The sequence below is a fragment of the Heteronotia binoei genome, chromosome 12, assembly GCF_032191835.1.
Source record: "Heteronotia binoei isolate CCM8104 ecotype False Entrance Well chromosome 12, APGP_CSIRO_Hbin_v1, whole genome shotgun sequence".
Classification (NCBI taxonomy): Eukaryota; Metazoa; Chordata; class Lepidosauria; order Squamata; family Gekkonidae; genus Heteronotia; species Heteronotia binoei.
Genome location: NC_083234.1, coordinates 15,326,226 through 15,341,827, shown reverse-complemented (window position 1 = coordinate 15,341,827; position 15,602 = coordinate 15,326,226). Strand labels below are relative to the sequence as shown.

The window sequence follows — 15,602 nt, the reverse complement described above, 5'->3', positions numbered from 1 at the left end:
CTCCCTCAGGTGGCGAAACTGTGTCATGGCAGCACACAAAATAAGAGGGGAGGATCTAATGCAGGGAACTGTAGGACACTCAAAGCTCATGGACTGAGGTGGTTTCATCTTACACAGCATACACACCCTTATGTTCAGGAGAGCCACACATCTGATTTGGTACATTCCTGTACAAAAAAATCTACCTCTTCCCCGTTGCTTAGATCCTGGCCCAAAGTCAGCCTGTGGAAGTGTGTGCACCTCTACCACATTATTGGGTAAGGGGTGGACAGCAAGATGGCCCCTGCCCTGGGGAAATCACTTTTCTGCTGTGTATTTGGCAGAGGCCAAGGAGATTGCTTGTAGACAAGAAATAGACAAAAAATCTGCCTGGTTCTAAAGGGAAATGAGGCTATTAGACCAGAGGGTGCTCTGTTCTGTACATCCAGAATTTCTGAAGAGAACCCGGATTTGAGCCAAACGCAAGGAGAGCGTCCTCTCTGCCTCAGCCTCAAATGACAACAAATACCGCACATGAGCGTCACTTCAGTTTGGTGTAGTGGTTAAGTGTGCGGACTCTTATCTGAAAGAACAGGGTTTGATTCCCCACTCCTCCACTTGCACCTGCTGGAATGGCCTTGGGTCAGCCATAGTTCTCACAGAGTTGTCCTTGAAAGGGCAGCTGCTGTAAGAGCTCTCTCAGCCCCACCCACCTCACAGGGTGTCTGCTGTGGGGGAGGAAGGTAAAGGAGATTGTGAGCCGCTCTGAGACTCTGAGAGTCAGAGTGGAGGGCGGGATATAAATCCAATATCATCATCTTCTTCTTCGTCATCATTCTCATGCATATTTTCTGTAGATTCAGGTGGGCAGCGGTGTTGGTCTGAAGCAGAACGACAAAGTTTAATTCTACTGGCCTCTTTAAGACCAACAAAATTTAATTCTGGGTATCTGAAGAAGTGTGCTTCCACACAAAAGCTCATACCCAGAATAAAACTTTGCTGGTTTTAAAGGTGCCATTGGACTCAAACTGTGTTTGCATACTTGGCGAGGGACAGTGGCTCAGTGGTAGAGCATCTGCTTGGGAAGCAGAAGGTCCCAGGTTCAATCCCCGGCATCTCCAAAAAAAGGATCCAGGCAAATAGGTGTGAAAAACCTCAGCTTGAGACCCTGGAGAGCCGCTGCCAGTCTGAGTAGACAATACTGACTTTGATGGACCGAGGGTCTGATTCAGTATAAGGCAGCTTCATATGTTCATATGAAGTCTGAAGCCTCTCTTTCCCTGGCATCTCCAAAAAAAGGGTCCAGGCAAATAGGTGTGAAAAACCTCAGCTTGAGACCCTGGAGAGCCGCTGCCAGTCTGAGAAGACAATACTAACTTTGATGGACCGAGGGTCTGATTCAGTATAAGGCAGCTTCATATGTTCATACTTTCTGTGTTTCCCAAATCCCATTCTGGAAAGATGCTTTGACTGGATGTTAATTCACCATCCGCCTCTTATAGCTCTTTCATTGATATGGTATCCCGGTGCCTTATTCCTTTCTCACACAACTTCCGCCCTTGCAGGATCCCCCACTTGCTGCTTCTACTCCTGGAACTTCCACCTGTTCTTTCCCCCATCTTCCTCTGGAGAGGAGCCTGCAACATCACCGTCGCTTCCAGGCCTCAGATTCAGCAGGAGCTCACAGGAGTGCAGCTCCTGAACCTTTCTGACAGTTCCCCGTCTTCCTCCCCACCTACCTTGTCCATTGAGTAGTAGGTGCAGCTGCATAACAATCCCTGGATCAGGAGAGTGGGCAGCCAGCCAGCCCCCAGGGGCTTTGCCACGCCCCCAGCAGCCCTCAATGGTTTTTAATTGCTGCTTCGGCGGGGGAGGGCGGGATATAAATAAAATCTTATCTTATCTTATCTTATTATCTTATCTCATTAACCCCTAAAAGAGAATACAGCTAAAAGAGAAATACATTGGATAGTGATGTTCTTCTCCACCTAATTTACTTTTTAACATGTAAACGTGTTAAAAACATGGCAAACTAGAATTATGTTTACATGTTAAAAAGTAAATTAGGTGGAGAAGAACATCACTATCCAATCACTATCAGGGAGTCACCCTGACTACTAAATCAATGCAACAGGTGTAATGAAGACAGATTATAACACCTAGCCGCCAGACACACTCCAAGAGTTCAGAACCATTTAAAACTTTTGTTCAGACCCATTTGCTTTTCCAACCTATAGCTACAAAATGCGAAGGTCAGATTCACAACAGAGGCTCAAGCGTCTTCTACGAGTAAGAGGAGAGGATGCCGTAAAATGAGACTGAAACCATCATTACCAGGAAGTCAGGAGCCTAATCCATACATCCACCTGGCCACCAATTCACGTGGCCACAGACCCCGCCCCCCCCCCCTCCAATGGGCACAAACTTGTAAGTAAAGGTTTTGTGTGATTTTCCCTTTTCAAACAATTGGGTGGGGGGAGATCACACGATGCACAACTGTGTGCATACGGCACAACCACCAAGCTCTCAGCAGCACGCTACTTGACATGATTGATGGGCCCTCCTTGCAAAGAGAGTCAATGGCTAGATGAACGTGTGATCCCTAATGTGAAACGCTGAAAGAGGCTGGAAGCACAAGAATGCATTCTCCAGCATTAACAGTTAAATCTCTTTTTCCAATAGCCTGAGATACAGCTATAGCCTGTTCATTGCCCCCGCTCTCCTCTACCACAGCTTGGGAATGGGGGGGGGGACCAGTTCCAGAACCAGCAGCTGTAGCTGTGACCTTTCATGCAGAGCCCAGGAATTCCCAGGATTCTTTGGGAAATAAGTCTCTCGCCTGGGCGTGGCTTGGGGAATCTGTGTTAATAGCCAGGTTCCTTTGAGGTCACTGGCTTCTGGCTGTTCTTGCCAAATGTGGTAAGGCAGAAGGGACGACAGGCCGGCAGATACAGCAGCTGAGGCATCATTGCCAACACGCTCCTGAGGACGCCTCGTAACAACAGGACTGGAGCTGAAAGGATGGTCCAGGTTTCCCGAGGAACTGCTGTTAAGCCATGGATCTCCAGCATCAAGACAGTCACCGAAGGGAGGGTGGGAGACATCCTGTCTAGCTGACGGGCAACCCCAAGGCAGAAACTTTTTGTAGCAGAAACTCCTTTGCATACTATCCTGCACCCTCCTGATGAAGCCAATCCTCCTGGAGTTTACAGTAGGCCCTGTAAGAAAAGTCCTGCAGAGTGGGACAGTGGCTCAACAGTAGAGCATCTGCTTGGTAAGCAGAAGGTCCCAGGTTCAATCCCCGGCATCTCCAACTAAAAAGGGTCCAGGCAAATAGGAGCGAAAAACCTCAGCTGGAGACCCTGGAGAGCCATGAATGGGGCTGTAGCTCAGTGGTAGAGTATTTGCTTGGTAAGCAGAAGGTCCCAGGTTCAATCCCCAGCCTCTCCAACTAAAAAGGGCCCAGGCGAGTAGGCGTGAAAAACCTCAGCTGGAGACCCTGGCGAGCCGCTGCCAGTCTGAGTAGACAATATTGACTTTGATGGACCAAGGGTCTGATTCAGTAGAAGGCAGCTTCATATGTTCATATGTTCCTGTAAGCTCTTGGAGGATTGGATGCATCAGGGGTGTGTGGCCTAATATGCAAAGAAGCTCCTGCTACAAAAAAAGCCCTGGGCATCCCAAGGTTAAAGAGCACATTTAGCAGATGAAAAGGGTTCGTACTCAGATCTAGGCAAGAACATCCAGGCACGGCCTTCAAGTAAAACCCAGCTGCACAGCTCAAAAGCATTTGAATGGAGGAAGGGGGGGGGGGGAAGAAGCGATCGTCAACATTCCCTTGGAAACAACTGGGAGAATGTGGGGGTGGGGAGGGGTCAGGCGGGTGGAGGGGAAGGCTTCACAATGGCACACGGATGGAACCAAAAACTGATTCTACGGTAAGGTGGACTGGAGAAGAGAAAGAAGGCTTACTTTAGAGAGGCGCTTGTGTGCAAATAAAATTGTGGCAAAGGCATGCAGGAAAAAAAAGGGGGAGAAAGAAAGTAAAATTAAACTTGCAATTCAGGATAAAAAAAAACAGAGCAGGAAATCACCCTTTCATGGCTCAGAGGGGCCCTGAACGAATGGACTGCGTCTTGTCTACTGAACGTAGCCCTAAATCCCAACCCACCCAACACATCACAACAACAACAAATACAACTCGAAAACCCTACACGGCTTGGAAATGGGGTATCTAAAGGACCAGCTTCTTCAATATGTCCCTGATCCCCCCAACTGTCCCATCAAACAAAGATGCTCATTGGGTGGGTAACTAAGAGACACCTTTTAAATTTCTCCACCACAGCCCCACGACTGATAATGGAATAACCTCCCTAGGTAGGTGCAAAAATTCAGTATTTGGAAGGCAGCTGAACACAGCTTTATTAAGGAACACATTTGGTTTAGGACCGCATTTGGTTAAGCTTACTGGCAGTCCTAAGCAGTGTTTTTAATTTTGGGGTACTGTATATGTTTTTAATCTACTTTATTTTACATGTTTTGCCTGTACTGTAAACCGCCTTAGCTCCAGAAGCTAAGAAAAGTTTTAAATAAACACAATAAATAAAAAGACACTTCCATAATCAACAAGGTTTGTGTTCCCCATTAAGGGGACCCTTTTTTTGGAGGAGAAAACAACTTAGTCTCTGAGTCAGTGGCTGAAGGCATCACTCTTCACAGACAACAAAATAGGTGTAATCTATCTTATCTATCTAACTGGCTGGCTGGCTGGCTGCCTGTCTGTCTACCTACCTACCAAAAATTAGAACCAAAAATTATTTTAGAAGACCTTACTCAGGATTAACAAATTTTATTGTACAATCTGACAAAGGGAGCCGTGTTTCTTGAATGTTTATGCTACAATCAAATTTGTTAGTCTTAAAGGTGCTACTGGGCTCTTTACTATTTTGCAGCAACAGACTAACATGGCTAACTCCTCTGGATTTAACATTCAGGACTATTTCTCGTATATTGCCTTATTGGGCCTATGAATTTTGCCCGAGAGGGTGTCACAATCGTTTGTATCCAACAGTAGCCGTGACACCTGGACTTGCACATTTAGCAATTCCATATTTTAAAGTAAAGGGGGGTGACTAAATCAGCCCTCAATTCGTTGAATACAAGGCACTCCATAAACATATGTTCGATAGTTTTGATTTTATCCTACGAGCACCTGCGTGATATCTGCCCGCCAAAACCGCTGAAGGAACAGCGTTCATTCTTGCCAAAGCAAAAGCTCTTCTTAGATTTGAGACTGTCCATTGATAAAAAATATTCTGGCAGTTGCATCGGGAATAGGTGCATTTTAGCAGTACTGAAAATTACTCCCCACTACAAGCAACGTGCCAGCTCGTTTTGTGGCGCCTGACACTGTAACGGAGGGAGCAGCCTAGTCCTCTAGTGAATGTTTCATCTTTGCAAATTAAATCCCCATAAGCATTTTTTTTTCCCCAACAGGAAACTTCAGCTACCCGCTGTAATATCCTGCTCTGTTCATTCATGGCACTGAGATCTGGATTTTATAAGGCCCCGCTGACTAAAGCGATAAGGCAGAGAATTTTTTTTTTTTTAAAGACACAAATGGTCCAGGTCCCATAAGATACATCACAATTCTTCTCACGAACACTGATTATAATAAATTCTCTCTCAGGAGCAACTGCGGTGTTCCACAAAGTCTAATAAATCCTGCCGCTTTGCTGGCGGAGGAACAGTCTACCGTGAAAGAAAATGAGCGTTTCCTGCAACATGGGGGCCCGCCAATTCAGAGGCAGCGTGTTACGTGAAACTAGGCGATTGCCTAGGGCGCTGGCCTTCTAGGGGCACCAATTCACTGCCCCACCATGTGACTCAGTGACATTATCAGTGCAGGGGGGGGGGGCAGAAGTTATCCTTGCCTAGAGTGCAGGACAGTCTAGGGCCGGCCCCACGTCGAGTCCACAGAGCCACAACCATTCAGCTTGAGCCTCCACGGGGTTCAGGACTACAGCGCTGCTAGAAAACAGCCATGCAGGCCTTATTCTTGGGCCACGCTGTGTGGGGGCAGAAGGTACAGAAGAGAGATCGCCATACGCACTGAGGCACTGCAGAGGTTTCCAAACTTTCTACCTTCTGGAAGCTTTCTCTCAAAATTAACTGGCTGGTTTCCGAGGAATCGTTCCATGTGGCACGGCCCACGCTGACTTCATGCGTAGTACCGGCTGAACTTGCTGAATATGACCATTTGTTTTCCTTATCCCTTTCTAAATCTAGGCTGATTCTGCACTAACTTTGCTCCGTGTCAGGCTTCCGTTTCTCTCTGGAGCAAGCTAGCGATTTCGCACCAGCTGCTCTGCGCCGCCATTTTGCATGGGGAAAACCCATGATTTGCCACGCCACAGTGTAAACCTGTTTTTTTCAGGTTTACACTGCGGCGCAGCAAATCACGCAAAACGGCAGTGCGGAGCAGCTGGTGCAAAATTTCTAGCTTGTTCCAGAGAGAAACAGAAGCCTGGCGCGGAGCAAAGTTAGTGCAGAATCAGCCCTTGTCTGTATAATTTAGAAGCCCAATGATTGCTGTCTTCAGCTTTCTGGAAGAGACATACATGCTAAAGAAAGGGACTTTCATAGTTCAAAATGGTCACCCCTGGAAGCCTTTATAGTTTTTCCCGGGTCCATCATTTTCTAGAGGGGGCATACGTGCACACTCAGGTTGCCAGCTCCAAGTTGAGATTTTGGGGGTCCAGCCTGAGAAGGGTGGGTTTTGGGGAAGAGAGGGGCTTCAACACAGAGCCCACCTTCCAAAGTTGCCGTTTCCTCCAAGTGAACTGATCTCTGTCACCTGGAGATCAGTTGTAATCCCAGAAGATCTCCAGCCATGACCTGGATGTTGGAGAAGAACAACAAACTCACCCTGTGTAGAAAATAATTCTCTATATAATCCACGAAATGCAATTTCTGAATAGCAAATAACAATTCAATGGTACGCAAACCAAATGCTGATGGATTGTAATTGGCAGTGACGTTCCAGAAAAAATGAATTAAAACAAAATAGAAACTTGGGAAGCCAGGAAATGAATTATGGCGCCTCAACTCTATTGAATCTATGAATACATAAGACGGTCCCCTGAAGGATACTTCATATCCGAAACAAAATTGGACCGGTTCTTTAATTATTCAAAGGACTACAGTTGAAATGTTATACGGTTTTTGGACAGTACGGTAGTTGTGTCGTGCATAGGATGGTCTTCGTTCTGTACCACTGAATTGTTATTTGCTCTTCGGAAATTGCATTTTGTGGATTATACAGAGAATTATTTTCTATACTGAGTGAGTTTATTGTTTTTCTCCAGCTTTGTTTTGCCTCCGTGGTCCCGATCTCCGCTGACAGGGCCTGGAGATTGGCAACCCTAGAGCACACCAGCACACAAGCAGATAATCAAGCACACCACCCTGTTATTTTGTTAGCAGAGGAGAAAGTTAGGAAACAACTGCTTGAAAAAAAACCACATCAACCGAAGACAGTAAGGAAAGAGTAAGCGCTAAAGTGGCGGTCCGTTTCCTACAGCCAAAGAAACAACCGGGCTCACCTTGGAATTCTTGGCCCCGCTCCGACCGGACTGAGAGGAACAGCTCCGCTGTACGCCTTGCTCTGGCGTGGAAGGGGACTTGTCTGAAGAGTGATCCGAGCCTTTTTCCACCATGGCGTCTCCTTGAAGGTCCTGCGGCGTCGGAGACCGGGAGCGTTTGCGAAGGATCGGGGAGCAAGCGGGAGTGCTGCGGTTCGAGTTACTGGCAGTGCTGGCAGGGGGAGAGGGGGAAAAAGGGAGTCAATAATCCTCAAAAGGGCAGAGAAAGCATTTGATAATTTAAATTGGGACTTTATGTTTGCAGTAATGGAGAAAATGGAGTTGGGGGAAAACTTTAGAAGGATGATAAAAGCAATATATACTGAACAACGTGCAAGGTTATGTATAAATGCAGATCTTACAAAAGACATGATAATTAGCAAAGGTGCAAGACAAGGCTGTCCGCTTTTCCCACTGTTGTTTATAATGACTCTTGAAATCTTACTGATGCAAATCCAAGAAGATAAAGAAATAGAAGGATTAAAAGTAAAAGGATTTACTTACTAATATAGAGCATTTGCAGATGATATAATGTTAATAAATGAAAATCCCATACAAGTCACACCTTTGTTGTTAGCTAAAATACAAGGATATGGGAAATTGGCGGGACTGTGTATTAATAAAGAAAAATCAAAACTTCTATGTAAAAATATGCAAGTAAGCAAACAAAGGAACCGCAGAAGATAACGGGATGTGAAGTTACCTCTAAGGTAAAATATTTGGGTGTGGAGATAACAATGAAGAATACTGACTTGTTTAAAAACAATTATGAGAAGCTATGGCGTAAAATGGATGAAGATATGATAAAATGGAATAAACTTAATTTGTCATTGCTTGGCAGAATAGCTGCAATTAAAATGAATATTTTGCCAAGAATAATGTATTTGTTTCAAACTATTCCGATTGTGAAAGACAGTAAACAATTTAATAAATGGCAAAGAAAAATTTCAGAGTTTGTGTGGGCTGGGAAGAAATCAAGGATCAAAATGAAAATCTTAACAGATGCAAAAGAGAGAGGAGGATTCCAATTACCAGATTTAAAATTATATCATGAAGCAGTTTGTCTAGAGTGGATAAAAGAATGGGTGATGCTGTTAAACAAAAAACTTTTAGCATTGGAAGGTCATGGAAATAATTTGGCTGGCACGCTTATATGTATTATGGGGGGGGAAAGATGGATGGTTTTTTCTCTCACCATTATATAAGAAATAATTTGCTAAATACTTGGATGAAATATAAGAAGTATGGGGATGAGAGAAAACCATTATGGATAGTGCCAGCAGAAGTAATAAAAATAACAGCTGAGATGGGTGAAGAAAAGTGGTTGTCATACAATCAACTATTAAAAATACAAAGTGGCAAAATAAAATTGAAAACTGCTGAAGAGTTGAATAATAAATATGATTAGTTCCAAATGCAACAAATAAAGAGGTTGGTGGAAAATATTAAAACTGAAGGAATAAGAGAGCAAACAGAAATGGAAAAAGTTCTGCTTGGAGACAATGAAAAATTAATTTCAAGATTTTATAAATTACTTTTAAAATGGTCTACAGAAGATGAAGTAGTGAAATCTCAAAGAGACTTTTCTGTTCGGATTACAAATGGAAAAATTTCCAAAAGAAGACAGAACTATAATCTGTTAGGACTTCCAGCTGTTAGGACACTTTATGCGCAGTTGTGGAAGCAAGAAAAAATACCAGAAAAATGGGATTGGATTGTAAAAGTTATGACATGGAGTGAAATGGACAAATTAACAAGAATTTTAAGAGACTATGACTTAGAAGTTTTTAAGATGGAGTGGAAAAAGTTTAGTAGAAAAAGAGTGGAAAATAAAAGGACATTGGACAATTTTTGATGATTAAGTCTTAGAAGGAAGAAGAATATTAATCTTTGTTTTTATTAGTTAAGGGTACCTTTAAATGTTAGTTTTTTAAGTAAATAACACTGGCAGGGGTCAAGTAACGGGGGGGAGGGGTGGTTAGAAAGTAATATATGGGATAGATAAAGAAGTTATTAACGATGCAAGAAATAGATACTGTTACCATATGTTACTAAATAAAATTGCTTTAAATAAAATAATCCTTAAAAGGAACAAGGCAGAGTACAGATATAAAATGTTGGGCCGTCTGTGGATTCCAAAACAGAGTTGCCAACTGTCAGACGGTGGCTGGAGATCGCCTGGGAATACAACTGATCTCTGAGCAATAGAGATCCATTCGCCTGGAGAAAATGGCCACTCTGGAAAGTGGATTCTGTGGCATTAGGCCCCACTGAATTCCCACCCCTCCCCAAATCCCACCTTCTTCAGGCTTCACACACACCACCACCACACCACCTCCAAGATCTCCAGCTATTTCTCAACCTGGAGCTGGCAAATCTATTTTTTTTTAAAAAAAAGCAGAAGGCACAAAAGTTCCCAAATTTGGCTTTCAGAGGGAAAGGTTTCAGTCCTGCATCCTATTCCCACCATCAGGACATCCCAAAGTTGGTCGACTCCAAAGGAGTCTGAAGGAGTGAAAGGGATTGAGATAGCTTGTCCACAAAGTCACTCAAGAGGAATTCAACTCATTTCCGGCACCTTGATCTACCCAGATTTGTTTACATAAAATGCTGCTGAAAGAAAAGATCAGTAAGTCCTAACTGCCTCCCACCATTGTAGGCATGGAAAACCCAAACTTGACTTGGCAGTAATTTATATACTGGTTGCTTCTTTGGCATTCTTCTGCAGTCGGCAAAACTACACATTTGCAGATTCCTCTGTGGCTTCTCCAACCCTGTCTGTAGTTTGGCCTTTTTATGCTTTCCTCCCAAATCCTACCCCCTCTGGGTCAGTTTTCTCTCCAAAACTGCTGCCCACCTAATCAGAGGGACAGACGGGATCTTGGGAGATGTAAGCCCACTTAGCAACTCCAAGGTAGGCTCCTGCAGGCCCTCTAGGCCTAGGGCATGACAGAGCCCCACTAAACTTTCTCAGGCTTCTATTGGTGTAGATTTCCTAGGGATGCCAACCTCCAGGTGCAGCCTCAGGATCCCTCCCAGAGTTACAGCTCATCTTCAGACCAAAGATATCAGTTTCCTTGGATAAAATGGGTGCTTTAGAAGATGGACTCCATGGTATGGTACCCCATTTGAGGTCCCTGGCCTCCCCAGACTTCATCCTGAAATCTCCAAGTTTCCTCAAATCTCCAGGAGTTTGAGAGCCAGATTGGTGCAGTGGTTTTAAGAGTGGCAGACTCTAATCTGGAGAACCACGTTTGATTCCCCACTCCTCCACATCCAGCCCGCTGGGTGAGCTTGGGTCAGTCAGTTTTCTCACAGCTGTTTTCTCAAGAGCAGTTCTCTCGGAGTTCTCTCAGCCCCACTTGCCTCACAGGGTGTCTGTCGTGGGGAGAGGAAGGGAAGGAGAGTGTAAGCCGCTCTGAGACTCCGAGTGAAGGGCAGGGTATAAATCCAATCTCTTCTTCTTTCCAACTTGGATCTGGCAAGCCTCCCCTCCCCATCCCCCACTGATGGCCAGCGAAGACCTGGCCACCCTATTTCTTCATTTTTCCTGTCAAGGCTTCAATTACCATGATCTTGTCATTTTACCCTCACAAGAACCCTGTGAGGTCAAGAGAGGCTGAACGAATCACGGGCCATGCAGTGCATGCCGTGGCCGAGCAAGGCCTCCCTGGCCCAGTGTTCCAGCTATCCTATAATACTCTCTTCCTCAAAGCAGGGCCACTGATGCTCTCAGACCCAGATTTGCCTACTGTCTATATCGCACTCAACTGGTTCTGCACGGTGTCGCACACCAACGTTACGGAGCATCGTGTCATGGAAAAAAGGAGGAAAAATAACTGGAAAAGGGCAAAATGTCTCAACAGCAAGTAAAGAGCAGAGTGTTTCTAGAACTATCAGTCCCCAAGGTGGTCCGGATAAATACTCACATGTGATATGAAATGGGGGAGAGATACTGACCCCATTTCTCTATTCCTCCCACCCCCCAAAAAACAGCTCACGGATGGGGCACTTGAAAATTTCTTCCCAACTTGGTGGACCATTTAAAAGGCGCTGGAGATCTCTCTTAAAGTGTTCCATAGAAGTCTGGGTCACACACTGCTGTGCTGCAGAACCATGCAGCAACAAAAAGGGCTGACCAAACATTATATTATGTGTGGGCAATTTTGGGGTGGGTCGGGTCAAGCTGGATCCTGGCTCATGCACATGTTCAGTTTTGGCAGGGAAATGCTCTACTGACACACCCAAGGAAATGCTGTTCGCCATTTTGGGATCAGGCAGCAATTTTCATCCAGGCCAGTTTGGCCAGAGATCCTGGAGGGCTGGTTTTGTTTTGTTTTGCCAGTTTGGTGTAGTGGTTAAGTGTGCGGACTCTTATCTGGGAGAACTGGGCTTGATTCTCCACTCCTCCACTTGCAGCTGCTGGAATGGCCTTGGGTCAGCCATAGCTCTAGCAGAGTTATCCTTGGAAGGGCAGCTGCTGTGAGCGCCCTCTCAGCCCCACCCACCTCACAGGGTGTCTGTTGTGGGGGGAGAAGATATAAGAGATTGTAAGCTGCTCTGAGTCTCTGATTCAGAGAGAAGGGTGGGGTATAAATCTGCAGTCTTCTTCTTCTTCTGGGTGTGCAGCAGGTATCACTGGGGGTGTAGTGGGGGGAGGTATGTGTGAGTTTCCTGCATTGCGCAGGGGGTTGGCCTAGATGACCCTGGAGATCCCTTCCAGCACTATGAATTCTATTATTCTGCTTGCTTACGTTTAAAATTACACAGCACATTAACCTAAGCCACTTTTAAAAGTCCAGTTGCACTTTAGAAACCGACAAGATTTTGCGGGTACAAGCTTTAGATACAACATTGCTGCTCAGCATTCGGAGAGGACAGTCGCAACATACCCATTTCGGGCACGTGGCACGGCAGTTCTTATTTGCCTGCCTTCCCCACAGCCACCCCCTACCCCGTCTCTCTCAAAAAACCTTTGCTGTTCCTGTTTCAGTCCCAGAGTTTGAATCCGGCCCAAGAACAGCCATGACAAATGCCTTCTGCTGTTCCCATGGCAACCAGGGCTTGCAAAAGAACCAAGAATCCACGCTTGAAATGACAAAACGGCTTGACCCACTTCGGGGGGGGGGGGAATTATAATAATGCTTTAGGAGACCGGCTGGCCGGAGGCGCGGGCCAGAACCCCGGATAACCTCCTGCCTCTGCTCTCCCAACAAGTCTGTTGTAGACACAACACCGCCAAGGCTACACCAGCAGACGGTCTCCTGTGAACAGCTTTTAAATTCAAGGATCTGGGGTCACACTGCAAAGATTGAGCCTTTCGCAAGGAGAAAACAAATTCCCAGACATCATGATTATAAGCAGGGGTGGGATTCTAGCAGGAGCTCCTTTGCACATTAGGCCACACACCCCTGACGTAGCCAATCCTCCTGGAGCTTACAGTAGGCCCTGTACGAGGAGCCCTGTAAGCTCTTGCAGGATTGGCTACATCAGGGAGGTGTGGCCTAGTATGCAAAGGAGCTCCTGCTAGAATTCCACCCCTGATTATAAGGTAAAGCTAGAAAATCAGAACTTCAGACACACCACCTGAAATGGAAATTGGAAAGCCTTATTTCACACCATGCAGTTCCCCTACTTCTTAATGTACAAATTTTTACATTTTATTAGCACTTCCTATGACATTGGACCTACAACATCGGGGTGGGGGGGGGGAGAGCAAGGCACGGCCTGCTCTCTCCAGATCTCCCATCCAAGTGACAACCTTGCCTAGTTTCTGAGATCACCACGGAAGTCTCTTACAAGGAAGACAACTGCAAACCCCCTCTGCTTTCTCGCTTGCCCAGAAAGCCCCTTGCTGAGGTCACCGGAAGTCAGTTGTGACTTGACTGCCTTTATGTACATAATAACCACAAAGTCACAAGGCAACAAGCAAGCTTTTGAGGCCTCCGCAAAAAACCTTTCTTGCTCTTTTACAACTTATAAGACTTGCCCATGCTACCGCCATGACAATATCGGAGTCACAATTCCCAACTGAGTCAGAACTCTGAAGCAACCCCGATTTTTTCTTCTTCTGCATACCTGCGACGGCCGCCTACTGAAGACTAGCGCATGTCTACCAATGCGCTGATTCAGCTGGCAAAATATAATCTTCTTCAGGGCTTTTTATGTAGAAGAAGCCCAGCAGGAACTCATTTGCATAATAGGCCACACCTCCTGACATCGCCATTCTTTCACACAGGGCTTTTTGTAGAAAAAGCCAGCTGGAGCTCATTTGCATATTAGGCCACACCCCCTGGTGCCAAGCCAGCCGGAACTGCGTTCCTGTGTGTTCCTGCTCAAAAAAGGCCCTGATCTTCTTATACCAGACCTAACAACTTTGCTTCTACAGTCTCTGGACACTGTAAAAGTCATATTGGGGGGGGGGGGGGTTTGGACACACTGTTGGCTAATAACCAGGGGTCTCATATTTATATATAAAATGTTCAGAAATCTGATGTTCATTTGTCTCTTTAAATCGCTTCTCCAAGCCAATACAGCCGGCAGCTTGGAGAACACATTTAAAGTTAAAATTGCTTTCTTTCCACCTCTCCCTCCCCAAAAATCTATTATCTATTTTCCTGCCTGCCTGTCTGCTCTCAGACATCTGATGCTCATGTTTTACAGCTCTCAAACATCTGATGCTCGTGTTTTGCGGCTCTCAGATATCTGATGTTTATTCTATGTGGCTCTTATGTTAAGCAAGCTTGGCCACCCCCTGCTCTGGAGGGACCAAAAATGCACCATTAGTCCTGAATTCTCCAAACAAACAGACGGATGCACAAGAAAGCATGGAGAGAAAAAGTACTGTCTTTTGGGGGGTTGGAGGAAAGTGTTAGGAGGGCAGGCACGTGTGTAGAAGTTGCTGCGGAAAACCCATGGATACTGTGCTTTAGAGGATCTGTGATGATCCAACAACCATGGGGTAGAGCTGCTGAAAACGCCACAGAAATAAAAAGGGATAAGTTCTGTATATCACTAGAGGGAAAAAAAGCTGTTGGTGATACATCTACAAAATAAATATGTAAAATTGAAAGTGGTACAATTGGAGCTTATTAATGCAGCTATATGCATTCTGTGGTTCTGTGCAAGTACAGAAAGCACATATCTCAGTTACTGCGTTCACTCACTCATTCATTCATATTACTTTTCTCATGGTTGTGAAGAGAATCTTGAAAGATCTATTGCAAGTTCAGGAGCAAGAATGTGGCTGGATGGCTGCATTGGTGATGGGACGGCATCTCACACCACCTTGCTTGCCTCTGTGACCAAGAGTTGCAGGAAAATTTACACAAGGTGAGCACATGGCACAATCTGTACAGACTGCAGCGTTTCGCCACTGTGCACGGAATTTTGGAATGCAAACAGCTCTGGTAAGAGACTTCTAAAGCTGGATGGGCAAGCATCTTTACATCATAGCAACAAGTACTGGAAACCCTTGACACTCATCTGTGTACATTAGCACATTAGAGTCAGTTTTGTGTAGTGGTTAAGTGCGTTGACTCTTATGTAGGAGAACCGGGTTTGAATACCCACTCTTCCACACGCGCCTGCTGATGTGACCTTCAGTCAGTCAAAAGTTCTCACAGAGAAGTTCTGCTCAAGAGCAGTTTCTATCAGAGCTCTCTCAGCCCCACCTAGGGTGTCTGTTGCGGGGAGGGGGAAGGAGATTGTAAGATGCTCTGACCAATGTTCCCTCTAAGCTGTAGAGTCTTGTGAGCAAAAATTCTACTTTGTGAGCTACTGGCATTAAAGTTGTGCGCTACTGCATAAAGAAGAAGATGAAGAAGATATTGGATTTATATCCCGCCCTCCACTCCAAAGAGTCTCAGAGCGGCTCACAATCTCCTTTACCTTCCTCCCCCACAACAGACACCCTGTGAGGTGGGTGGGGCTGGAGAGGGCTCTCACAGCAGCTGCCTTTCAAGGACAACCTCTGCCAGA

The 15,602-nt window shown here is 45.5% G+C and overlaps 1 protein-coding gene across 11 annotated transcripts in view; it reads right to left on the bottom strand.

Annotated features, from left to right (window-relative positions):
- GRAMD1B (GRAM domain containing 1B) overlaps positions 1 to 15,602 on the bottom strand; it is a 339,519-nt gene that overhangs the window by 67,875 nt on the left and 256,042 nt on the right. For 8 of the 11 annotated variants that reach the window (XM_060251475.1, XM_060251468.1, XM_060251469.1 and 5 more), the window contains one exon: positions 7,572 to 7,794. In XM_060251475.1, coding sequence (XP_060107458.1) covers positions 7,572 to 7,794 — 223 coding nt within the window. The remainder of the gene's footprint in view (positions 1 to 7,571; positions 7,795 to 15,602) is intronic. The other 3 variants (XM_060251471.1, XM_060251473.1, XM_060251474.1) reach the window with 1 other exon arrangement.